General features: G+C 35.0%; 1 protein-coding gene and 1 long non-coding RNA gene across 4 annotated transcripts; one reads left to right on the top strand and one right to left on the bottom strand.

Moving 5' to 3' along the window:
• The first annotated feature begins 11,469 nt into the window (after nt 1–11,469).
• Nucleotides 11,470–15,732, top strand: LOC123887489. 3 transcript variants are annotated; one of them, XR_006801521.1, is made up of 6 exons: nt 11,470–11,719; nt 12,343–12,864; nt 12,965–13,012; nt 13,261–13,343; nt 15,102–15,168; nt 15,328–15,732. It is a non-coding gene; the product is annotated as an uncharacterized LOC123887489 (long non-coding RNA). The 3 variants fall into 3 exon arrangements; XR_006801520.1 differs by lacking the exon at nt 11,470–11,719 and having other exon boundaries at nt 11,813–12,474; nt 12,723–12,864; nt 15,328–15,731; XR_006801519.1 differs by lacking the exon at nt 11,470–11,719 and having other exon boundaries at nt 11,813–12,864; nt 15,328–15,730.
• Nucleotides 15,733–18,441: 2,709 nt separating this feature from the next.
• Nucleotides 18,442–25,836, bottom strand: LOC123884604 (putative E3 ubiquitin-protein ligase LIN-1). The gene is made up of 15 exons (XM_045933740.1): nt 25,100–25,836; nt 24,351–24,414; nt 23,201–24,225; nt 22,967–23,108; nt 22,274–22,513; nt 21,495–21,789; nt 21,206–21,327; nt 20,960–21,079; nt 20,625–20,756; nt 20,396–20,518; nt 20,127–20,237; nt 19,907–20,053; nt 19,518–19,643; nt 19,007–19,123; nt 18,442–18,902 (listed from the first exon to the last, which is right to left on the bottom strand). Exons 1-15 carry the CDS (start codon nt 25,750–25,752, stop codon nt 18,885–18,887), a joined length of 3,435 nt encoding a protein of 1,144 aa, XP_045789696.1. The 5' UTR covers nt 25,753–25,836; the 3' UTR covers nt 18,442–18,884.
• Between the last annotated feature and the right edge of the window lie 201 nt (nt 25,837–26,037).

Genomic DNA, 26,037 nt, shown 5'->3' with positions numbered 1-26,037 from the left:
AGATCGTCTTACGACCTTTTAGAAAGTCAAAGACTCATCTTCCATGAGAATCATATCACATTGCTGAGTCATGATAAAACCATACCTTGTAGCCATATGTGATATGTTAGACTTATCTTGGATTTGTGCAACTTTAAAACAATGGTTCTTCAACAACCTTGAGGAACCGGTTTGCATTCCCTTTTAAATAAATATGTTTTGTGGTACTTGAATTTATTCAAGTTCTATATCACTCCCACTGTCTCTTTTAGAGACACACTCCCACTAGAGGAATGTTTCAAACCTAGCAACAAAACAACCTTTTGTCCTTAAGAGTGATATAGGACCAATATCCCTTTCTTTAGGATATTTCCACTTATTCATTCATTCATTCATTTGGAATTAGATTTATCTAATAAATTTTAATCCAAAATTCTCATAAAGACAAACTTGGTACTCTTACCTCCATATCGCATATGGTGTCTTTATGATCATTTTAAAAGGGAACTAATTGTGGGTGAAGATTAATTATAAGTAAAGAGATTTATAGAAAGAGTCAATATATAATTAAACTATCCTTAAATCATGTCAAACATGATGTGATAAAATAGTTATTATAGTCTTTTAATTAAGTATTTACTGATATGACTCATTCATATAACTTAAATACTTTTGTCGAGTTCTATTTTCTTCATTGTTGAATTTCTTTGACAAATTCAAAGATTTCTAATTGGTGTCATACACCTACCAACATCTAATGATTTTAATCATCAATGTTAATGAAGTAAAATAAACTCAATATACAAAATATGTTTAGTGGTCGACATACATCTCATGTATATTGTTCAAATAGGTCATGCGTTATTTTATTGACACATCGAATATTTGTACTAAACAACAATGCTCTTGATATATTTAAGGTCCAAATCATATTTGGCTCTTATCACGATTGTTATAGATAACCCTATCAAGACCATGGAACCCTAGTCCATTACTTGACTTGGAGTAATAGTATAGAAAACTTTGCTTAAATGATAGGACCATTACTTGTCTTATCATTTAAGGCTACAATTCATATATTGTCAATACAAGATATACAATTGCTACTTCTATTACTAGATGGAATTCAATAACAATTATTGTGTTCCATTTCAAACTCGATTTTAAGTCATTGCATAAGCTCTCATTATCAATGAAACAATTTTCATTCTAGATATGGGTTGACTTAAAATTATAGCCAATGTTCTAATTCTTTAAGCATCTCTATTTTCGAAAAATTGAGATTCAACATCTTGTATCATATACTTTTGATGTAGAAATAGAAATTTTGACTTTCTATAACAATATGTGCATTATTGAAGTCTCACTTCATACTTTTGGTTTGACTCTTCCAAGAACTATTTACGTCATTTTTATTTAATGGTCTAACCATAGCCGTTCTACTTTGACAACCATTTTGTACTATTCAAATAAGAGGAATATAAATCTTATTTATATTATATCTCAAATCTTTGATAGTGCAAATTAATTCTCATTCAACTCAACAAATTCCGGTAGATATTCAAAACAATTTTGTCTATATCTATTCCATTATAATTTGTTAGATTGATCCTATGACCAACTTTTTGATCCATTGAGAAATTTATCATACTCTAAAGTTCTTTCAAAAGGATCTTACTTGAGATTAAATGATCACATCATTTATTATATATTCTATATCTAGACGTCAACTTGATGCTTCTAACAAGTATCCCTTTTCCAATCTAGTTATGGTAGGTTGTTCACAGTTTATAGTTCAAGACTTATAGTTTTCTCGCATTTGAGAACAATTCTCAATTTGTACCAATACAGAAACTCCTTTCTGAAAATCTTGTCCTTCATAAGGACAACTTAATATGTATTGTATTTCGAAATTCTAATTACAAAGATATGTAAGATATTATGACTAAATCATATTTAATTTGGTCTTTAATTAAATACGCTCTCTCACTATTTTACTCAAAACAAATGACCCTCGACATTTGATTCGGAAAATCCCGTTGGAAGATTTTCTAGTGAGAATGAGATCCATATTTCACTTCGTTTTAAGTCAGCGTTGGGCTGATTACACAAAACTTAGTTATTTAGGTAGGAAACTCCTTTCCAATTGTATCTCATACAACTCTCATATCCTCTCTATTGGGTGAATAACACTTATTCTAATCCATCACATGGAATGACCCAATACTTGCTTCTAAAGTCATATAATCTTATTATATTTTCTTTAGTTAAGTTAGACCCATTAAATAGCGATCGGATAAATAAATTACCTCACCGCAACTTATCAATATTGACAATGCACTTCGCGTTGGCAAAACCTACATTGATCGATATTGATCTTGAAGGGCGCTATTCGTTGGAAAGCAATAAAACTTAATATTAATTCCTTTGAGGGCTTTTATAATTAATTTGATCTCACCTTACCACGGCTTACATACAATGACGTCACTCCATTCATAACATGCATCAACATACATAATATAATAAAATGAAACAGTTATGGCCCATAGCGCATTTGTTCTCCCAAGCCAATGAGAGAACCTAATCTAACCTAAAACGATCTATACTTCTCCAAGCATGATCTCCAAGGTTGACCTCCATTGTTCTTCTTCTTCATAATATTACATAATAATATAAAAGAATACTCGTTTTACATACGAGGGAGTGGATGAGAAGAGAATATAGAGAATAGAGATAAGGCACGACACGCAGGCCGTATTTAAAAACCAAATGCAATAAAATAAATAAACTAAGGCCATAACCGATCATCAAATATAATAATAACAAACAAACTTTATTATTATTAAAGTCTCATAATTAATTAAATCCGGCGATTGATCAAATCAGGTAAGTTTGATTCAAATATTTAATTCACAATTAAATATTTCGAATCAAAATTTGCTAAAATAAATAACATTATTTTAAAGTAGAATTAAATCTTTTGACAATTCTCCAAATATGGAAAATTATTTAATCAAAACCTTTTGAATAAAATATTTCCAAAATTGGTAATATTATCTTTTAAAACAATTTTAAAAGATATTTCTAGAGATTTGAAACGATTTCATAATTAAATATATTTGTCAAATATGGAAAATTATTTAATCAAAACCCTTTTGAATAAAATATTTCCAAAATTGATGATATTATCTTTTAAAACAATTTTAAAAGATATTTCTAGAATTTTGAAACGATTTCAAAATTAAATATATTTATCATCTACTTTTCGCATCAACACTTGATACGTTTTGCAAATCCTAATTTTAATGACACAACATTTGTGCAACCCTTTCATGCCGTCAAAATTCCTTATGACCAAATTCAATCCAATTGATCAACATGTCATTGTTTCACCATACAAATGTCGGATTCCGAAACAAATGAACACGGCTCGCTTTAATTGAATAACTTTCATAATAATTTTAACGAAATTACTAACGGTATATCACATACACCATTTTGCATTACGGTTACTTATATCATATATAAGTTTATGGCCGTTCTTGATTGTGTAACCTTAGGACAATTAACATATCGCATGCTTCACCATACAAGTGTCGGATTCCGAAGCCGTTTCAATGTTAATTACCCAATTCATACACAAAACTTACATCACATGTAAGTATTGACCGTTCTTGTTCGTGTAACCTTAGGACAATCAACATATCGCATGCTCCACCATACAAGTGTCGGATTCCGGAGCCGTTTCAATGTTAATCATCCAATTTATACACAAACAACCGTCAAATTTTAATTACTCGATATTAATCTTTTATTAACTGTTTTAATCATATTAAAACTGAATTCATGAATTTAAACAAACATCAATTCATGGTTTCGTAAGTGGCTCTGATACCACTGAAGGAAAATTGATACGATAAAAGCAGCGGAATTTTAAAATTTTCCTTTTGTGATCCTTACGAATGGTCATGAATTGTGTTTAGAGTTTTACCTTTTGGTTCGAAAACTCCCTTTAAATCACGAACGGCTATCGAACACTTCGAATCACGAACAAGGTCACGAACAAGAACCTCGAACCGTCACGAACAAGGTCACCACCAAGTCACCAACGAATTTGATCACAAGCGTTAAAGGTATAACGCCTCTAGCCAGTCCACACGAACAACAACCTTCAATGGAGTGCTAGCTCCAATGGTTTGAAGGGTTAGGAGAAAGGAGGCACAAAATAAGGATTAGGGTTTTTCACAAAAACTCTAGAAAGGTGATTAGGGTTTCTCAAGAGAGGAGAGAACAAAGGCTCATGAGAATGAGTAACAAAAGTGTGTAACTATTTCTCCTTACCACAAGGGTTCTATTTATAGAACCACTTGCCATGGCAAAATTACACTAAAGCCCTTTTAACTAAATGGGCTATAGTGGGCGCCATTCTCATGTAAATATGTCTAGTACATATTTGCACCCCCTTCTTGCTACATCATACCATATGATGTAATGCTCATTTTAATTACCATAATACCCTTATCATATTTCCTTATTTCTCCAAGGTGCACCGTACCTTACGGTGTTCCAATCTCACTAGATTGTTCTTATGTGTGTGACCCTGTAGGTTTCCGTAACATTGACAATTATAATAAATCACTATTTATTACAATAAACAGTGAGCGGTATCTAGCAACACATCACTGCTACTCAAGTTACGAGAAATTAACATGTGATCTAAACATAACCTCTTGTGATAATATCAGTGTGTATAATTACCCCTTTGCCCTTTATGTCTATATTGAACACAAAACATACTTGGTGTCATCTTTGTCCAGTTCAATATTGGGCCCATGACATTTATCCTGTTATGCAGGATTGGCAAATTCCATCTAGGTCACTACTGTCCCTCAGCATGCTTTGTGAAGTACCCATCAACTGCCTTTATGGTTATCCTGTTACGGACAACGTTAGATCAGCAACAAAGTACTTGACTCCACATCTAGGGTACAAAGTGGTTTCAGGTCTAAGGGCGGTTTACACCATTATCACCATGAGAGTAACTTATGACACTTTGCATAACTTTGCATGTAGTACTCTCATAGCGGGTCAATCCAGTATAAATATTACTCCTAATATTTATACCTACGTCAAGACTTGATAACTCCTTATCCCATGATCCATGAGATGTGATCATCAGTCTATCTTCATAATAGTCTTTATGCTTTAAGGTTATCCCCTTTACCTTAAAGCTCGACTACGGATACTTTAAGAATAGTGTCCTTATGTTTAATATTATCTCATGATTAAGTCACACTTAATTATTAAACGGACTTTCTATTCTAGGGACTTCATTATTTTGCAACCTTACAAATATAATAAAGAAATGCCATATTTATATTCAAACTCCTAAAGCAAATACTATGAAAATAGATTGGCTCTTAGGGCTTACTCCAACAATTGAAGCGGTAATCAAGGGTGGGCCTTGGACTTTTGACAACTTCACGCTGATTGTTGAAAGGCTGAAGGTGGGAGTTTCACTATATGATATTCCGCTATTTCATGTCAACTTTTGGGTGCAAATTCATAACGTTCCAGTAGGAATGATGATTGAGAAGGTAGGGAAAGGGTTGGCAAACTATATTGGAGAATTTTTGGAGTATGATAAAAATAATAATACGAGCTTCTGGAGACATTATATGAGGGTGAAGGTTCGGGTAGATGTTAGAAAACCATTAAAAATCGAGAAGAAGATTGCTGTGAATGGTGGTGAGGGAGGTGTTGTAAAATTCAAATATGAAAAACTCGGACTCTTTTGCTTTGTGTGTGGTATCCTTGACCACTCAGAAGATAAGTGTGATGTTAGATATGCCATGGAGAGGGACGATGGGAGGCGAAGTTGGTCTAGCGAAATTAGAGCAGATGCTCGCCGTCCTGGTGGTCGTATGGACTCGCGATGGTTGCATGAGGAAGGGAGAGGTAGGGCTGATACGTTTTCTGGAAGCCAGTCAAGGGGAAGTGCACCGAATTCTTCGCATTCTTCCCAGTCCCATTCAGAACGCCCAAGTGCACATGCTACAGAAAGGGAAAGTGAACCAGGGGTTAACTCTGTGGTGCTTCATGACAACAATGACATAATATCTACCCCGTCAATGGTAGCTAACAGACGAAATTCAGTTGGTCCCAATGAACCGGGTGTTACTAGGACGGTGGATACACCGCGTTTAGCCCTCTCTAGATCCAATCTGAGAGAAAGTAGACAAATTACCCCATTGTTGACTGAAGTGGTTCACCCTGAGCAGATGGAGACTCATATGGAGAAAAAGCGCAGACGTGCTGAAGGCATAACTCCAGCAGCGACAGATGAGCATCTTAACCAGCATTTTTTATCGGCAGGTCCTGGCAGTTCCCAGGACTGCCGGGACTCATGAATATTCTTAGTTGGAATTGTCGGGGCTTGGGCGGCCCGAGTGCAATTCCTAATTTGCGGAAGCTTGCCCGAGAACATAAGCCGGATATTTTATTCTTGTCTGAAACATTATCTCATGCTAGACACCTTGAACCTATTCGGGTCACGTTAGGTTACGATTCTTGTCTGGCTATTGATGTGGAGGGGCAGAGTGGAGGTCTGGCGGTGTTCTGGAAGGATAATAGTAAATGTAGCGTCTTAAACTATTCGAGAAATTTTATTAATATGCTAGTGGAGGATGAGCAGAAGGGGGAGTGGAGGTTAACATGTTATTATGGATATCCGGAGCGTAGTAGACGGAGACATGCATGGAATCTTTTGCGAGAGTTAGTTAATGTGTCCCCTGTACCCTGGTGTATAATTGGTGACTTTAATGATCTACTTTCACAGGAGGATAAAAAGGGCATTCACCCACATCCCAATTGGTTGTGTATGGGATTCAGACAAGCCATCGCTGACTGTAATTTAATCGATATTCCTCTTGCAGGACACCCATTTACTTGGATCAAAAGTCGAGGTACACCTCATGTTATTGAAGAGCGGTTGGATAGAGCTATGACTAGTACGAGTTGGCTGCATCTCTTTCCTGACGTAAGACTATCTAACCTCTTGGCCTCACATTCAGATCACAGTCCAATTTTACTTCAATGCTCTCCTACTATAACAGTCCGCTTCAATGGCTCCTTTCGGTTTGAGAATAAATGGTTGAAGGAACCGGATTTGGAAGAGACGGTGATTGATGGTTGGGGTGCGAATGACAATGTTGCGATAGTTGATCGTGTTGCTCGGTGTGCTAACAAGTTACAAAGGTGGGGCAAAGGTAAAAGAGTGAAGTTTAAACAGGAGATTGAAGAATGTGTCCGTGAGATGGAGGCGTTGAGGGATAATCAGGGGGAGGTAGAGAGTAGGAGGTTTCAGGAATGCTCTAATAAGCATGCTACTTTACTGGTTCAGGAGGTGGGGTACTGGAAGCAGCGAGCCAAGATGCATTGGCTTCAAGAGGGTGACTTGAATACTCGATTTTTCCATATGTCCGCTTCAGCTCGTAGTAAGAAAAAAAAGATTACCAATCTTATGGATGACGCAGGTACCATAGTTCATACTCAAGAGGATTTGTGCGGGGTAGCTAAGAATTATTTTAATGCTCTCTTCAGAAATAGAAGTGGTATTCATGAACCTGTGCTTAATCTTATCCAGCAAAGGGTGACAGAGGAGGATAATCATTCACTTATGGCACCCCTGACCAAAATTGAATTACAACAAGCTTTATTTCAGATGCACCCGGATAAATCACCAGGTCCTGATGGTTTCAACCCAGCTTTCTACCAAAGGTTCTGGGAACATTGCGGAGATGATATTTTTGTAGCCGCATCTTCCTGGTTAGATAGGGGGTATTTCCCTTCTAGCATTAATGAAACTAATATTTGTCTCATCCTAAATGTGATAATCCTACTTCGATGAAAGACTTGAGACCTATTTCTCTCTGTAATGTCCTCTACAAGATAGTCTCTAAAGTGCTTGCTAATAGGTTGAAGCTTTGTCTGGATAAATGTGTTTCCCAGGAGCAGTCAGCTTTTGTCGAGGGTAGGTCGATCCTTGATAATGCTCTTATTGCTATTGAAGTTATACATGCTATGAAGAGAAAGACTAGAGGATATAGAGGTGAGTTAGCATTAAAAATTGATATTAGTAAGGCTTATGACAAGGTGGATTGGAGTTTCCTTCGTGGTATGTTAGTCAAAATGGGGTTTGGAGAGAAATGGATACAATGGATGATGATGTGTGTGAGTTATGTTAACTATTCAGTGCTTATGAATTTTGACAAAGTTGGTCCTATTACTCCGGGAAGAGGTTTACGGCAGGGAGATCCATTGTCCCCTTATTTATTTATTCTTGTGGCGGAAGGACTGACCGCTCTAATACACCAAGCTGTTAGTAGAGGAGACATTCATGGTGTGCGAATTTGTCGAGGCGCCCCTGAAGTGTCTCATCTCTTGTTTGCAGATGATTGTTTCTTATTCTGCAGAGCTAATGTTGCTGAGGTGACCCAACTTTTAAGTATTCTACAAACTTATGAACAGGCCTCGGGTCAGGAGATTAACCTGTCTAAGTCTGAAGTGTTCATTAGTCGCAATATGTCACAGGCGGCTCAAGCAGATTTAGCCGGTATACTTGGTGTGCGACATGTGTTGGGCACAGGTATTTATCTCGGCCTACCGTCTATGGTAGGTAGAAGTAAGAAGGCAATTTTTTCCTATATTAAAGATCGTATTTGGAAGAGGATAAATTCATGGAGAGGACGAGCCTTATCGAAAGCTGGAAAAGAGATTATGATAAAGTCAGTGCTTCAAGCCATCCCAGCATATGTTATGAGTATGTTTATCCTCCCTTCTTCTTTTATCGATGATATTGAAAAAATGATAAATGCCTTTTGGTGGGGAGGTGGCAATGGTAATAGTAAAGGTATTCATTGGCTAGCATGGGAAAGACTTGCTTGCCCCAAAGATAAAGGGGGTTTGGGTTTTCGGAATTTTGAAGCCTTTAATATGGCTATGGTAGCGAAACAAGCATGGAAAATTTTACAAAGTCCAGATACATTGGTGGCTAGACTTATTAAAGCAAGGTATTTTCCACGATCTACTTTGTTGGAGGCGTCCCTGGGCTATAATCCTAGTTTTGCATGGCGTAGTATTTGGAAAGCTAGACAGGTTCTGTTACTTGGGTGTAGGTGGAGGATTGGTGGGGGTGACAAGATACACGTCATGTCGGATCCTTGGTTACGTGGGAATGAAGAACGCTGGATTCCTTCGCCTCAACCTGTAGGAATGTATAACTTATTTGTTAGGGACCTGATGGTAGATAATTATAAAGCTTGGAACGTGTCTAAAATTCGCATGTTATTCCCAGTCCAGGTGGCAGAGAGGATTATTGCGACACCTCTTATTGGGTCAGTTTATGTGGATAAAATGGTTTGGGAGGAGGAACGAAATGGGTGTTACTCTGTCAAATCCGGGTACAAGCTTGCTATGAAGTGTATTTTCCGTAATGATAAATACCATGTGAAAGGTAATTGGAAAGAAATATGGAAAGCGCATGCTCCACATAAAGCACGTCATCTTCTTTGGCGATTATGTAGGGGATGTATTCCAACGAGGCGTCGGTTACTAGAACGTCATGTTGATTGTGATGTTCATTGTCCATTATGTGAAGATGAGGTAGAAGATGATGTACACGCTTTTTTCACCTGCGCTTCTGCTCAATCCAGTTGGCAAGCAGCTGGACTGTCATCTGTCTTGGGTTCCGCAGCTTGTCAGCAAGGTAGTGCGGCAGATAGAGTGTTTGTCGTGTGTCGGAATGAGGATTACGCTACTATAGGTAGAGTGGCTATGCTGTTATGGAGTATAGGCAGAACCGGAATGATAAAATTTGGAACGATAATCTTAGAAGCCCAATCCAAATTGGCCGGGCTGCGTTTGATCAGTGGAACGAGTGGATTGCCGTCCATAAGCTGCGAAGTAACGATGATCAGGATGATCCGCCTGTCAGCACCATTCGGTGGGAAAAGCCTCGTATAGGATGGTTAAAGTGCAATGTAGATGCAGCATTTTTTGTCGGTGCAGGTAGGACCGCGATGGGTGCTTGTTTTCGTAATAATTCTGGTGAATTTATGGCTGGAATTACGCAGTGGCAGCAAATGACTTTATCAACAGAGGAGGGCTATGTTGCATGGGTACTCCATTTTAGACCGAGTACCGGTACCGGATACGTACCGGGTACCGGTACGCGTATGATACTCCCCCGGTACGCACCGACGCCGTACCTAATTTTTTTTTTTTGTTTTTTGCAACGGGTACACACGTGGTACACCTGTGGTACTCGCGTGGTACACCAATTCAAAAAAACACGATTTTTTTTCTCCTTTTTCTTTTATTATTAGTTTTTTTATAGGAAGATTTACGTTTTTTATTTGTTTATAATATAAAGTAGCAATTATTGCTAAAAAACAATAACAAAGTAGCCGTCGGAATTATTCACTCATTCGTTGAAAAGGAATAGACTAAATTCAAAGAGAGATGAAGATCTAGTTTTTATTCATACCAATCTTCGTCTTCTCTCAAGAAAGAGAAATATTAATACTTATAATGAAAGTGCAACAAAAATGTGGGATATTCGTAGAGATAAATGAGATTTATTTAATATATAGTTGATATTCTTGAAATTGCTAGTCTTTCTCGCGGTGAACCTAACTAGAGGTCACTCTTTTTAGTGATGATGAAGAGGGAAATAATTGACTCTTTTTGAGCTAATTGGTTTTAATTTCATATTTTGAGGTTTCGAACAATTTAAATTACATTTAAAGTGTGTTGTGATATTTTTTATGTTTAATTATTTGTTTTAACAATATAACTATATTATTTGATATATATAATTATATTTTTTAAAAAAATTATAGGGACGTACCCGTACCTTAGTTTTTATAAAAATGACGTACCCCGTACCGGTACCGGTATCGGATACCGGTACCGTACCCGCACCCGGGCAACATAGGAGGAGGGTGAAGCATGAGCACTATTGCAAGCTATGAATGAAGCTAAGAGTAGAGGTTTTGAAAGCGTCCAGTTTGAAAGTGACTCTCAAGTGTTGGTTGATGCTATTCGTACCAAACGGCGAGGCAATTCAGAGTTTCTCTCAATCGTTAATGAAATTATTCTTGTTATGTTATCATGTGTAAACTTTGAAGTTAAGTTTATTAGGAGACAAGTGAATTCGGTTGCTCACAATTTAGCTAGGGCGGCCAATTCCTGGACTAGTTTCCATAGATTTGAGATTATTCCTTCCTGTATTGAACTTTTGATAATTAATGAAATGCAGTAAGTTTGTTTGGTTCAAAAAAGAAAATAAAATTCAATATCAGTGACTGAAATTAATTAATTAAACAGTGACGAACAGTGACTGAATTGAAGAAAAACAAAAAAATTGCATTAACTAAATAAATAGACAATAGAATAAACTGAATTGAAAAATCGTTACCGGAACCAAGTTTAGCAAAGAAATTGCAACACAGAATGAAAAGAATGCTGGAAAACAGGAACACAATTTATCACTATTTTGCTCTTAAAATCCAAGTTAAGCGTGAAAAAAACAAAAAACACATGGGTCTTGTATTTATAGACCGAGAAGAAGATATTTTCTTCCTGCAAAATCGTTGTTCCGTTGAGATACTGCGTGCGATTCGGCGTGGAAGAGATAAACATGCCGCCCACTTTCGATGCATTCCTTCGTCTATCCCTCGTCTCTCTCTCTCTCTCTCTCTCTCTCTCTATATATATATATATATATATATATATATATATATATATATATATATATATATATATATATATATATATATATATCCCTTTGTTGTTTTTGAAGCACCATAGTTAGGGTTTCTTAATAATTTGGATTTTTTTCATCTGAATCTAATTATATTTAATTGATTGATTGATAATGCAATTGAAATTATAAATAATTGATTTGTGTTATTAAATCAATGTTAGGGTTTTGATATGTTATAAACTGGGGAATTTGTGATACTTTTCATAGCATTATGCATGTAGTTGCTGATTTATACTTAAGAATTGTGATTGAGGTCTTAGGAGCAGTTGTAGATAAGCACATCTCTTGGGTCTGGTTTTTATGTAAGGCAGGAATTTCTATTATAGTTAGTGGAACAATCCTCTTTTGCATTCATTGTTGTTGACAAGTAAAGGAGGGATGTGAGATGATGTTTGAAGAAGAGAGGATGAGTTTCCTTTCAGAGATGAGAACTTTTTTAATTTTACCACTGTGCCTCTCAATTGTAACCAGTTGATCTTTACTCTTTGAATTGCCTCATGATTAATTTGAGTAACTGATTGGAAGCATTGATGTAGAATTCTACCTTTTCCAAGTCCTACTATGTGTCATGCACTTGAGGCTTATGGGTTCAAGCTTCTATTGAGGCATCGTTGGCAATTTGATTAAGATGCACTTGTTTGCAGTTGCAGAGATGAGTTTAATTGAAGGTAAGCAAATACTAAGCTCACTGTTAAAGTCTCATATCATTTGAATTATATTGCAACATCACTTCAAGAAAAAATTGCAGATGTCATCCCTTTGTTATCTTCATTGTTGTTTAGGTTATATAGTATATAGATCGGTGTGGATTTATCAATGGATTTTATTTAATTCTGAAGTATAATTTGGGTTTTCTTTTCTCAGCTTCACATGTTCTTGAATTTTTTTATGTGAAATAATTGTTAAGCTTTTGCAGCATCCTGGTCAGGATTTTCCACTTTATGAACTTATTTTGCATCTTAAAAAGTCCTAGAAATAGAAGCTCAAGAAAGTTGTGTCAGAATATTGCAATTTTCAAGCTTAATTTTGGTAGCCACTGTTCCTCCTGCAGATGCAGAGTATGAACTCAATTTCCTCTTAGCTATTTTTATGTGTAGATTTGTTGCATAAGTTAATAATGCAGGCTTGGTTTCTTAGCTATTTTTCTCTGTGTTTCAGACATGAAGGGTCAAACATAACTGTGCTGACACAATTTGGCTGTGACAGGTTTGTGGATTGTAAGATATATCATATAGGTTGCATTTTTCTTGAATTATATATCATTGGCCAAAGTTATGGAGTTTCTTGTGATTTATTTCTTATGGTTTAAAAGCCTAAATATTTTCAGCAAGATTTTTAATATTTCTTATTTCCTAGTACTGCTACGGCTATTTTTGTGTGGTTTATGCTTTGCTTTGTTTGTTAGTATTCAAATTTCTATGATAGATGTATCTTCATCTTCTTTTTCTGTATAGGTGTTATAACCTCTAACGAGAGGAAGTGTCATGATTGGTGAGGCGTTTGGAGGAAAAAATCGAGTGTCTAGATCTTGTAACTGGTGAGTATAAATTGATTAACTTTTTTGGTATTTTAATGGGGCAGACGTGCACAATAGTTTTTAGAGGTATTTTTATTATTATGTTAATGTCAGCCATCATATATGTTCTTGATGAGGTTGAGAGATAATTGCATGATATCCTTGTATGTGTTATCTCATAGTAGGTATATTGTTGTTTTTGTTCTTTTGTTATAAACAAGTTCTTTGCTATGAGTATATTGTTATTTTCCCCCCTACAATTGTAGTAAGGGGGCGTTTGTTTACCGGATACAAAATTTATTCCCGGGATTAACTTTCCCAGGAAAGTCAAGTTGGAAATTTTACTCCCGTAAAATATAGAAAAAAGCGTTTGGTTAAAATGTTAATTCCTGGGAACTTTTTAAAAAAAAAAATTCCAAATAAATGTGATAATTACATAAATACTCATACTGAGTGTAGGAAATCATTCCCTCGTTACCTTTTCCTAGATTTCCAAAACCTGCTAATTATGTTAAATTTAGATGTCAAAGAAATGTTGCAAAATTAAGCAACAATTGTCAGGAAAAAAAGTAGTAACCTAATATATTACATATCAACAAAATCACTATGTGATTCTATAAACAATATTATGCATAGTTGATTGATTCATTATTATCGGCGTTCCAGAATCATGAAAACAAAAAAAAAAAACAAGAGTGGGAAAAAGAGAAGAGGAGTAGTGAAATTAAATTCCACTTATAAAGAAATAATAAGAGGTAACAATGGACACAGCCCTGACAACAATGAATACGTTTTTAGAGGGAATATTTAGCGGGTAAAGATAAGGGTAGAATTGGATTTTTATAGGAGATCATGGGTTTAGTTACCTGGAAATAAAATTTTCCCACCCCATCTGGACGGGAATAATAGAGAGCAGAACGTGGGCCTAACGTGGGTGAAACTGATTTCCTGGTAGGGATGGCAATGGGTAGGGTATGGGTAGGGTACTATAGTACCCATCCCCATACCCGCGGATTGAAAAAATACCCGTACCCATCCCCATACCCGCGTGGGTAACAATTTTTTCCCCCGTCCCCATGCCCTATGGGTACCTAGGTACCCGTACCCGTTACCCACATTTTTACTAAAAATAAATTGATCAATTATAAAATATCATATAATTTTAATAGAATTAAAAAAAATTAAAGATTTTAATATTGACTAATCAAAATTATTACTAACCTTATGTTAAAGTCCATATTTATGTTAAATATTCACATTATTTTTATATTATGTTATAAATAAACATTTTTATTAAAAATATGTAATAGTTTAGTAGAGTTGTATTGTTTTAAATTGATTTACATATATTATAATATACTAATATAAATAAAATAAATAAATATATATTATGCGGGTATGGGGCGGGGTGGGTACTAAGGTACCCGTACCCGCACCGATACCCGTTCATTTTTGCGGGTAATTACCCATACCCGTGCCCGTACCCAAAATACGGGTTTTTACCCTACCAATTGTGGGTAATTTTTGCGGGTACCCTCTGGGTATGGGTCAAATTGCCATTCCTATTTCCTGGGTATAATTTGTTCCTAGGCATATTTATTTTTTAACATCTACCAAACAAAGGATTAATTGTTTCCAACCTTAGATTCCCGGGAACAATTTTTGTAACTCTCAAACAAACACACCCTAAAATTAGAGGATTCAAGGACATCACATCTCTCATGTTCAATGAAAAAACTGATATGTTCTTTTGACTCCTTTGCACCTTGTACATACAAGACATCTTGGACGTTTCTGATGAGGAAGCAATTTGGTATGTTCTGATTTATGAGCCTATTATCAGTAGGTGAGTACCAATTCTCTAAACTAAATGATTAACAATTTCATATGTCCTTTATTTAGCTACAATTTAAATGGAAATCTTTGGCTTTAGGGTCTGGATTTATGCAAATTTGGAAATATGCTTTAACCTTCTTGTTGAAATGCTAACTATAATTGGTTTCAGTTTAGGTTGAAAATATGCTTTACTCCATCAAGTGCAAAAGTTGGTAATGTGGTCTTATCGGGGAGATGCATGCAGATTAGTGGCTATTATTATTTAGTTGGACTGCAGCTTATTGACTGGTAGCTAGGAGGTGATGCACATGTATGTTTTGTTGAAGTTTATTGATTTGTAATTTTGGGGTGGATATTAGAAGTAAGCAATGACTTTAATATTGCTTTCAAGTTTATACGAGTTTGTTCTGCTCTAAGTTACTTGGCGCAGTTTAAATTTTGGAAGAATTGAATAGGTATTGTTTTGGTATTTTGATGTACTTTGTCATTATCTTGACATATTTGTAAGACTTGTTAGTTTTTTCAATATAATAATATAATTTAAGTTTTCATTTATTTTGTTTCATAATTACAGCTAGTGTGTGCAAGAAATATTGACAAAATCTTATTATTAAAAAGAAATTGATCGGTAGAAGAAAAAAGAAGCAAAAAAAAATGTTGCCATGCCTATACCAACGGCAAAAGTGGTGGCTAAAACAATTGAATAGATTTATCAATGGCCGTGGGTATAGCTTTGAGATTTTGTCCAACAGCTGAAATTACCGTAGCTATAGCCTATAGTGATGGTATATTTCCGTGGGTATAGCGAGTTAAAGTCTACGGAACAAAACGTCCGTTGGGGTAGGTTTTTCGGCCTATACCCACGGTTTTGTGACTTTTACCTACGGATATTTGCCGTTGCTATAAGTCAAATTTCTTGTAGTGATAGCAAGTGGCGTGCGCCACATGTTGATGAATAAGTGCCTATGAAAAAGAAACAAAACACACATGGCGTGCGCCACTTGTAAATTATTTGGTAGGTTCCAGACATTCCTGAAATACATAAAAATAATAGTAGTAATACTATGAAAAATGCAAAGAAATAGTAAAATACTAAGCTAATTTTATTAAATAAATAGTGCATTTTTCAGACTTATCATCGATGGTTTTGTCGGGAAAAGGTTTTGCTCTTCTCCAGTTGTGTTGCTTGTACATAAGAACTAAGAAAGTGGTCAAATGATTATTTTTGATTTGGCATTCAACTTTGGGGGCTATTTGGTGGAAATGGAAGAATGGAGATGATGGGGAATTTTCGGTAAGACAAGCATATATTATTTTAGCGGAAAAAATTTTAGCACCGCTCTCTTTGAATCAAAATTAGTGTCGGATTTTGTGATCTTTGTGGGGAAGCATGGCCCCTTCAAAAGTTGTTTTCTTTTGGAAGCTTTTATTATATCGATTGCCTACCAAATTGAACTTGTTTCAAAGGAACATAATTAGAGATTTGGACTCCTTACATTGTGTATTGTGTCGGTCCGAAAGGGAATCAAAAGTTCATATTTTTGTAAATGTTCTTTTAGCAGGGCGATTTGGTATGCTATTGACAAGTGGATTTGAGTGCTAACGCAATCTTTTACTTCTCATCTTCGAGGTAAAAAACGTAGAGTTGGTCTTTCTTGATTTGGCATGCGACGTTTGGGTTATATGGAGTGCGCGTAATCACATTATATTCTCTTCCAAAGAGTCTCATGTTGATGAAGTTGTTAATGCTATCAAACGTCTCTCTTGGAGTTGGATTGTAAGAATCACTTAAAAAGGGTAGTCCGTGTTTGTATTATGAGTGGTTTACGTACCCTTTTAATTTTATTCTCCGCTAGATAGTTTTTCTTTTTGAGTGGTAAGAGTACCCCTCGTACGTCTTCCATATCTATTGGGTTTCGTACTATTTGTACTTTGTTCCATTTTTATGAATAAAATTTCTCTTTGCTGTTAAAAAAAACTTTGTGGGCTATTTGGAAGACACGTAATGATCTAATCTTCTCCAAAGATTCTAAAGGTTGAAGAAATAGTTGATTCAATTAAACACACATTGTGACAATGGTTGTTGGCTAAAAATGTGGGGAATTCGTGCTTGTTTTATGTTAACCCCATGAATTGTTTGACTAGATAGTAGGGATCTCTTGTTTTCACTTGTTGTGAGCTTAGTATAACTTAGGATTTTTAAAGAAAATTTTTAGTATATCCAATTTTTTTCCTGGTCATATCAATAAGGTCATGAAATTTCAATTTCTTTGTCTTTTTTAGAATTTCTCTTGAGTTTAAAATGACTTATACTTATTTCCACTTCTAATCAATAATTTTTTTTTCACCACCAGTTGAATCTGGTTCGGGGGTCAGTTATGACATTAAGTGGTTTCAGGCCCATCCGATATCGCAGTTGCGGGATCGAACCGCGATCCTCTCTACCAAGTTCAACGTCAATCACCACTGAACCAACTAACGATCGATCAATAAAATTAGACTCCCTCCGGTCCTATATATAAGAAACATTTCACTTTTTAAATTTATTGTAGAATGAATGTATTTAGACTATATTATTGTCTAGATATAGGGATGGCAATTTGACCCATACCCAGAGGATACCCGCAAAAATTACCCACGACGGGTAGGGTAAAAACCCGCATTTTGGGTACGGGCACGGGTATGGGTAATTACCCGCAAAAATGAACGGGTATGGGTGCGGGTACGGGTACCTTAGTACCCACCCCGCCCCATACCCGCATAATATATATTTATTTATTTTATTTATATTATTATATTATAATATATGTAAATCAATTTAAAACAATACAACTCTACTAAACTATTACATATTTTTAATAAAAATGTTTATTTATAACATAATATAAAAATAATGTGAATGTTTAACATAAATATGAACTTTAACATAAGGTTAGTAATAATTTTGTTTATAATTTTCATTAGTCAATATTAAAATCTTTGAAATTTTTTTAATTCTATTAAAATTATATGATATTTTATAACTGATCAATTTATTTTTAGTAAAAATGCGGGTAACGAGTACGGGTATGGGGACCTAGGTACCCATAGGGTATGGGGACGGGGGCAAAAGTTGTTACCCACGCGGGTATGGGGATGGGTACGGGTATTTTTTCAATCCGCGGGTACGGGGATGGGTACTATAGTACCCTACCCATACCCTACCCATTGCCATCCCTATGTAGATATATCAATTCACCAATGAATCTAAAAAGTCAATTTTTTCTTATATATAGGACCGGAGGGAACAAATATACTTATTTCCACTTCTAATCCATTGTTTGTATATTTTTACAATTACAACAAAAGGATTTACACCTTACTCAAAATTTTGCAAAATCGTAGTCCGTAGGAATAGCTTATTGGTATTTTTTTACAATACAATTACAAGTTTACAATCAACTACTATTCACAATGACTTTCACTCGAAAGGAAAACTCACAAATATTTACTATCGCTAGCATCGACACTTCCAATTTAATATGGTGTATTTGGTGTCTAATATGTGTCGGTATTCTATAACAACATGACACCGATACATGCAATTACATTCAAATCACTTTCATTTTTCAAATTATTACCGATCTTCAGTTGCCAGTGTTGTGTCCAGTGTTCATGTCTTTGTCCGCGGTGCTTCAAGTAATCACTCATGTCAATGTATGTTTGCACAATGAGTTGAAGTTCTTCTTACAGAGGGATCCAGCCCTGTTGAAAAATTAGGATGAGGAAAATGCCATCATGTATATAAATTCATTCAAGGGAGATAAACAAAAAGAGATTAGATATGTTGGTTATACATAATTAATTACCTTGATTAGTCCTTTCTCAGTACCACAAAAAATAATATCATTGGCAGCATAGATGCTTGTTATCTTGCTCCCTGCTGACATTCTCCCCATCTTTTTTGGTACTCCTCTCAACCAGATCTGTTTCAGAAGTTTGTTTCAAGTTTTATGTCTCTTATTATAAGCTTTTGTTGCAATTTTCACGTATTTAATGTGTCCATTTTGTATATGAATATGTTCATGAAATACCCTTTTGGATATGGATACGTTTAACTCTGATTTCTAAAAATTTTAAACATATCTTGGAATTTTTTTTTTTGAAGAAGCTAAATTAGCCCACCCAAATTGGCGCCAGAGAGAATCGAACCTCATACCTCAAGAGGAGCACACTCCCAGGTCCAAAGCCAATACCAATGCACCAACCCAAGTGAGTTACATATCTTGGAATTTAAAACGATGTTTATATCTAGGGGACACATTTTTTTCTTCCAAAACTTATATTTAGAGACGGAGCTAGTATTAGGTTTTTATTTACCTGAATGCTGCTTGCTGAAGAGCTAGAGATTAGGTATAAGAAGTCTTCTACCACTTCCATGGCTACCACATTATCTCCTTTTTCATTAAGGAGTGAAATTTTGGGTTTGCCACTTCTTTTCCATTCCTATATAATCCATCAATGTAAGAACAAAAGCAAAGCATTTTTTTAAGCTCAAAGTTTAAGGATGGTTGCTTTTCGCCCCTTCTAAATTGATCAGAATCCCCCGATGTCCCCCCATCTACCGGGAGATATTTCCTGGTAGTGCAAATCTTATCGGGAGATATCTCCCGGTAGTGCAAATTTTACCAGGAGATATCTTCCGGTGGTGTGTTTTAGTGTGAGCAATTCAGGGGGGCGAATAGCAACCATCAAGTTTTAGTTCTCACCTTGATTGTAGTTCCTTCAACAAGCTTACTTGCACTATAGAGCATATCTCTATAGACTACAACTGAATTGATAGGCTTGCTTTGTTTCCTCCAACTTTTTGTAGGTGGTTTGATTTCTAGTTCCCTATTGTGTGTCGCGGAATACTCCTAAAATAAAGCATCATATCATACTTGTAATTTGTCGAATATGCCATAATGTATGTCAAACAACAAAACTAACCTGTATGCTTGAATCTGTGCATCCAAGATATAACTTTCCCTGAGAGACTGTCATGCACTTCCCATGCTTACCTTTGAAAATATCTCTTATCTCTCTTGATATGTTAACAAGCTGAAAATAGTACATTTTTTGCTTCAAAGTCAAATCAAACTGAACCACGAACATGGAACACCTATTATATAGAGGATTATGTGCTATATGTGTGTGTGATTTTGCTTTGAATTTTCAGTATCTACATGTCATAAATCATTGCAAATTTGAGTCATCACCTTTACTCCTTGTCTTTCAGTAATTGCGAAAATTGTCTCGCCATGTGCGCCTATATGATGGATTGGTTCCTTCATGGCTATAACTTCAAGACGTTCAAGATTTCTTTGAACCATTTTCCACACCTATTTTGTGAAAGTTATTGTGAGATAATTAGTTCATTCATTTGTACCATTAGAAAACTTGGTAGAGAATAGAACGCGATAACCATAGAAGAGGTTTTAACCTTACCCTTATGGTTTTATCAGTTGATCCGCTTAAAAGGCCGTCTAATGGTTCATAAATTGAAAAGCATGTCACCGACTTCTTGTGCTCATTAATGTCCCATACAAGACTAGCTGAGTGCCCCCTAATATCCCAAACCTTTTCAATACAGCAAACACACAATAGTTTTGTTAGAAAAATAGTCCTGGTTCAAAAGAAAACAGATACGAAAAATGTGAACACACAATATTTGATCACAGAGTTCGGCCATTTGTGCCTACGTCTACAACTTTGCAGTGATTTTCTATTATGTAAATATAAGAGCTGCATGATTCATCGACTTAAATCATATATGTTTTTACCTTAATTGATCCATCCGAATATCCGCTGAATAACAGTCCCTTGTAGTATATGAGGGAGCGAACTGGTATGCTAAAGTTGCGACCGACCTCAAGTATTTGCGTGTGAACACAAGAAATACGCTGCTCTTACCACCAAGAAAATAAATCAGTCAGTGCAATTTATTTATACCAAAGTTGCAACCTGCCTCAAAGATTTGTTTGTGAACATTAATCATGTTAAAATTTGGTACATAAATAAGTACTTACTGATGTGTTTGGAAGCAAGAAATCGGCTACCCTATGTAATTCCTCAGCCATCCAAATTATGCTCGAAAGACGTCTTAATGATTCTTTTACTCCTTCCGAGAAATTCATTAGTTTTTGCTTTCCTACATGAAAAGGTTCTCAAGTTATTTTCCATAGACAATCAATGGACAGAAAGATCACAAGCCTTCTGTCAAGTAAGGTGTTGTTTGGATAAACAACTTAATTAATGCTTATAGCATAAGCGCTTATAATATACGTGTTTATGTATAAACTGAGGTGAGGACAATACCTTTCCCAGAAGCATAATTAAACATGCACATACATGCCAAAAGTCTTTCATCCAATTCCATTCCAGGATGCAAAAATTGCTCAATTCCTCTTAATATAATCTCAGATGTAGAATTACCGAGGCTTTCCGGGCTTTTTGATATTTGACATCCAAGCCATGAAAGGGTTACAAGGCAGTCTCTAGAAACCTTTTTCATCTTGCTTCTTAGTCCTTTCTCCAAACTATAGAAGATTGAATCTCCAACACTTATGATACATTTTGCAATTTTGCTGCACCATACATCTATGCTTGAATCCTGCATGTTATGAAATTTGATTATCTACTTAATTGCTTCTGCACAACACTGATCATTTAAGAAGTTCGATACATAGTATGATCCAAATACGATATGACATGGATACGTCAAAAAAAAAAAAAAAAGGAACTTGTGATCATAATGCTTAGGCCTAACTCAACCCTAAAAATACAGCTTATAAGGTGAGGATCGCCTCTACTTTATAAACATATATTCAGGCCATCTCGCAACTGATGTGAGACTTCCTAACAAAATCGTTAATTAGTAAGACATATCGAAGATGTATCGTATTGGAAAAACAATTGTGTCTTTAGTTGGTAAGAAGTGTCAAAGATGTCTCTGAGAAGTACTTATCGGTAAGTATCATATGTGTATTACATCCGATACGTGTTAGACACGGATACTTCTCTATTTTTAAAGTATCTGTGCTTCGTAGCTGTTAATACATATACTTATCGACGTATAAACCTTTTTGGAAACATACCTTTAAACTCTGATCCAACCAGTTGAAGTTTCTTGTCATATTTTGGTGATAGGGGGAGTTCATGCCTGTCTTTTTCAGACACCATGCAGCTGTATATGATTCTCCTGTCCAAGCATATGTACCAGCAAGATTTGATAGAATGGATGCAGATAATATCTGTTCTGAGCTTTCTTGAGATGTCAATGCCCTTACAAGAATCTGCACAGCTTCTTCTCTAAACAAGCTTTTATCGATAGGGTTCTGCATGAGATTATTGTTTTGTTAGTAATTAACTAATGAGTCCTTAAACTTCACATATTATATTGTCCAAATCATTATCCAAGATTACAATATTTTAATGAAAAGGAAAATGTGTTCTTCTATGGCTTTATGCAAAATGCAAGGTTTTGAAAAATGGTCCGTGGCCACGATCGTGGTTGTGCTACCAAGGTTTTTTATGTCTCCGCGACCTCAGCGTGACTGTAATTGTGACAGTATAGGTAACAGTCCTCGCCCACGATTGTGGTCGTGACACCAAGGATTTCATGTCTCTATGATCTCATTGTGACCATATCAGCCACATTTGGCCGCAGTATCAAAAATCGCAATTTAAGACTCTAGCCAAATGTATGATTTGGTGACATCATATTCGAACTATGTAAATAGAATGCTCCAATCTCTGTTCATAATGACTTTCTTAACGTAAAACATTACCAATGTGTCTAACTGAATCATAATATTAGCAGCTAAAATCTGGTGATTAGGCTGTAATTGATGTGCACAATGCATCAGTATTTGCATAATATTCATTCTGCTTTCTTTCTTTATCCTCTGCAGCAAATTAATAGCCGATGATCTAGAAAACGGAAAACAAAAAAGTCAGCTACAAATCATTGCATCTACTTGATAAATACAGTTATGTTACAAATTATACTCAACTATATATACCTTGGTATGCATAGGATTTCATGAAAAAACTCAAGTGCCTTGCATTTGGCACGAATATCTTTTGCCTGTAAAAGGTCTAGAAAAGGCGCAAGAGGACTAAACTGTGACACATACTTTCTGCATTGTGAATCAAACTGCATACACTTTATAAGAATAGTAGTCAAAGAGAAAAACTCCTCGAGATTATCGTTTCGAGCAACTTCTAGAAATCCACTGAGAACATGAGGTGAACTGATTACTTCCAAATGCATGTTATTTGTAGCATAGTCAAATGAAGTCACAAGCTCTTCGATGATCATCAACGATGCTGCATGAGGTGTCATAAGAACCGATTCTTGCTTACTTTTGTAACAATTTTGTGATGAATTGCATACAATGTCGACTAAAATCGGCAAAAGTTCCAATGATTTTATATCGATAGGAGATGGATTTATCAGATAGATTAGAATTACAGCTTCATGAACATTTTGTTTTAGAGCACTTGCTAAATCACATAACCTTAAACCTTTCCTCTTCACATCGTCGATAATTGATTTGTTCCTTGAAATGATTGTTGTAAGAATCAATACCGATGCTCTTAGTTCCTTTTCCTCTTTAGAAGTTGAGATTACTATTAGCAATTCATCCAAAATCACATCCTTTAAGGAACCATAATTTGCGCCAGATGAACCAATCAAACTCTCGAAAATCGATGCAGTGTTAACAATATATTCTTCACCACATTTTCCTAATGATGTTTGCAATTTCATCTTAGAACTTTCTTCATGATATTTCAGACTGAGTCTATGTTTGCTACTTGCATGATCAAAAAGATGGAATTCTAATGGCTGCAATGCTTCTTCGATTAATAAATCCTCAACGCGGCAATTTAAATCGATACTTGTTTTCTCTATCCGTTTCGAGATAGATAAAGCAAAATCTTCAATGGACATTGTGAATCTGCTAGAATCAAGATTAATTATGTTTTTTAAATCCAACTTTTCTTCCATCACATCTTGAGTATCCATTAGGTGAAGCTTTTCATACTGTCACAAAATATTTAAGAAAATTAGTTTAAAGACACGTGCATTTGCAAGTGTTGAAAATTAATTAATTATGCTAGTAATAGAAATTTAAAAAAAAAAAGAAGAAATTAAATAAAAAAACTTACTGTATTGCAATTTTTCAATCTTTGTTCATGTTGAACTGAAGCAGAAGATAGACAGCTAGTATTCCTGTCCATATCAATAAATTACTCTTAGATGATAAAGTAAATTATATGGTTTTTTTTATAGTTTTTGTATTGCGGAATTTGGTGAAATATATTTATACGAAGACTATATAGTGTTATATGTAGAGCTACATAAAAACAAATCATATTTTTAAATAATAAACTAATTATATAAATTCTAAACAAATCGTAAATATTCTATACAAAAATATAAATCTTAAATCTTAATCATATTTATTTTAAATATAAATCTAAACTATATTTAAATTTAAAATATTCAAAAAGATATTTAGACATATTATTAAAAAAATCAACTATGAACTATGACAGAAATCAAATTTTATTTTATATATATCCATTCATGTTTTTAGTAGTCGGTGGTTTACTATTTAACCCTTAATTAACCTTTCATAATATATCAGCTAATTGAATTAGCTCAAATAATTAATAAACTCTAGTTAAAGTAAGATCATTTAGAAGAATCTGAGTTTAAACCCTGATTAAAATAATTCTAGACTGAACTTTACTTATCCTCAACCGAACTCTGGATTACCAGAGCCCCTTATCTTGATAACCAAAGGATTCATAATAACTAACATTTCATATCATGTTTAGTACCTAATCAATTCCTCAAACTATATTGAATTTCATAAAACAAAATGTTCATCTCATAGATTAATTAATCTTACATATAACTTGCTGAATTTTTGCTGCAATAACTGCTCCACCATGGAATTTCTCCATAAAGCATAACTTGATAATACACCAAACACTCCTTATATCTCCTTGCTTTCTCCCTAACAAACACTTCATCGATTTCTTCCTCGGAATTCGATGAAGAAACAAACTCCAAACTTCTATTTCCATGTTTCTTAAAAAGACTTTCACAAAGTTGAGGTGCAAATTCATTCCAAACAAGCATTGGAGAAACCAAAACAGCTTGAAGAAAATGAAGTGCAGCTTGCCATTCATCACCTTGAAGTTTTCTAACCATTGAAAGATAAAAATAAGAATAACAAACCAAATAATAATTTGGAATTGTAGCTGTGAATTCATCTTCATCAAGCATTGCTGGAACTTGAAGCATTTGTTCTGAATTGTTTAAGTTGAAAGATCTTTCTTCTTGATGTGTTGATTTTATTGCAGTTTCAATGCTATCAATGCCATAATAGAGATTTGATAAGACTGATTGGTCAGAAAATTCAAAGAATTCTTGACTTTGAATCTTTATGTTTGAGATACATCTCATTTTTAGAGTTTTTCTTGTTTTTTCATCTTGTATTGTGTCAAGAATGTATCTATTGATTGAAACTAGCACCCATATGTATTTGAGGTCTATCATCTCGTAGTATTGAGATAATGAAAAGTGGGGAAGTGTGAGCTTTTTGGTTAAGCTAGCACTTGGGGTAGAAGATATATAAGGTCTATTTTTATTTTTATTTTTATTTTTGGTACTAGTCCTCTGATTTTAAGAGGAAGGGACTCCGATAATCCAGAGTTCGGTTGCGAGGTTAGAAAAATCTAGCTAAGAATTATTCTCATTAGGACTTGAACTTGAGTTCTTCCGAACGATCTATCATAGAAGAAGCTTATTAACCAGTTGAGTTTAATGTCTTGATTTAAAGTC

Source organism: Trifolium pratense, linkage group LG5 (genome assembly GCF_020283565.1).
Source record: "Trifolium pratense cultivar HEN17-A07 linkage group LG5, ARS_RC_1.1, whole genome shotgun sequence".
NCBI lineage: Eukaryota > Viridiplantae > Streptophyta > Magnoliopsida > Fabales > Fabaceae > Trifolium > Trifolium pratense.
This window is presented reverse-complemented; position numbering and strand designations above follow the sequence as displayed.

Excerpts from the sequence above, each read along its gene's own strand:
- LOC123884604 (XM_045933740.1), bottom strand. The coding sequence starts at position 25,752 with ATGATAGACCTCAAATACATATGGGTGCTAGTTTCAATCAATAGATAC. Across the intron at positions 20,519-20,624 it reads CAACTGATAAAACCATAAGG|GTGTGGAAAATGGTTCAAAG; the intron begins GTAAGGTTAAAA and ends TTCACAAAATAG. Across the intron at positions 19,124-19,517 it reads CTTCAGCAAGCAGCATTCAG|ATCTGGTTGAGAGGAGTACC; the intron begins GTAAATAAAAAC and ends CTTCTGAAACAG.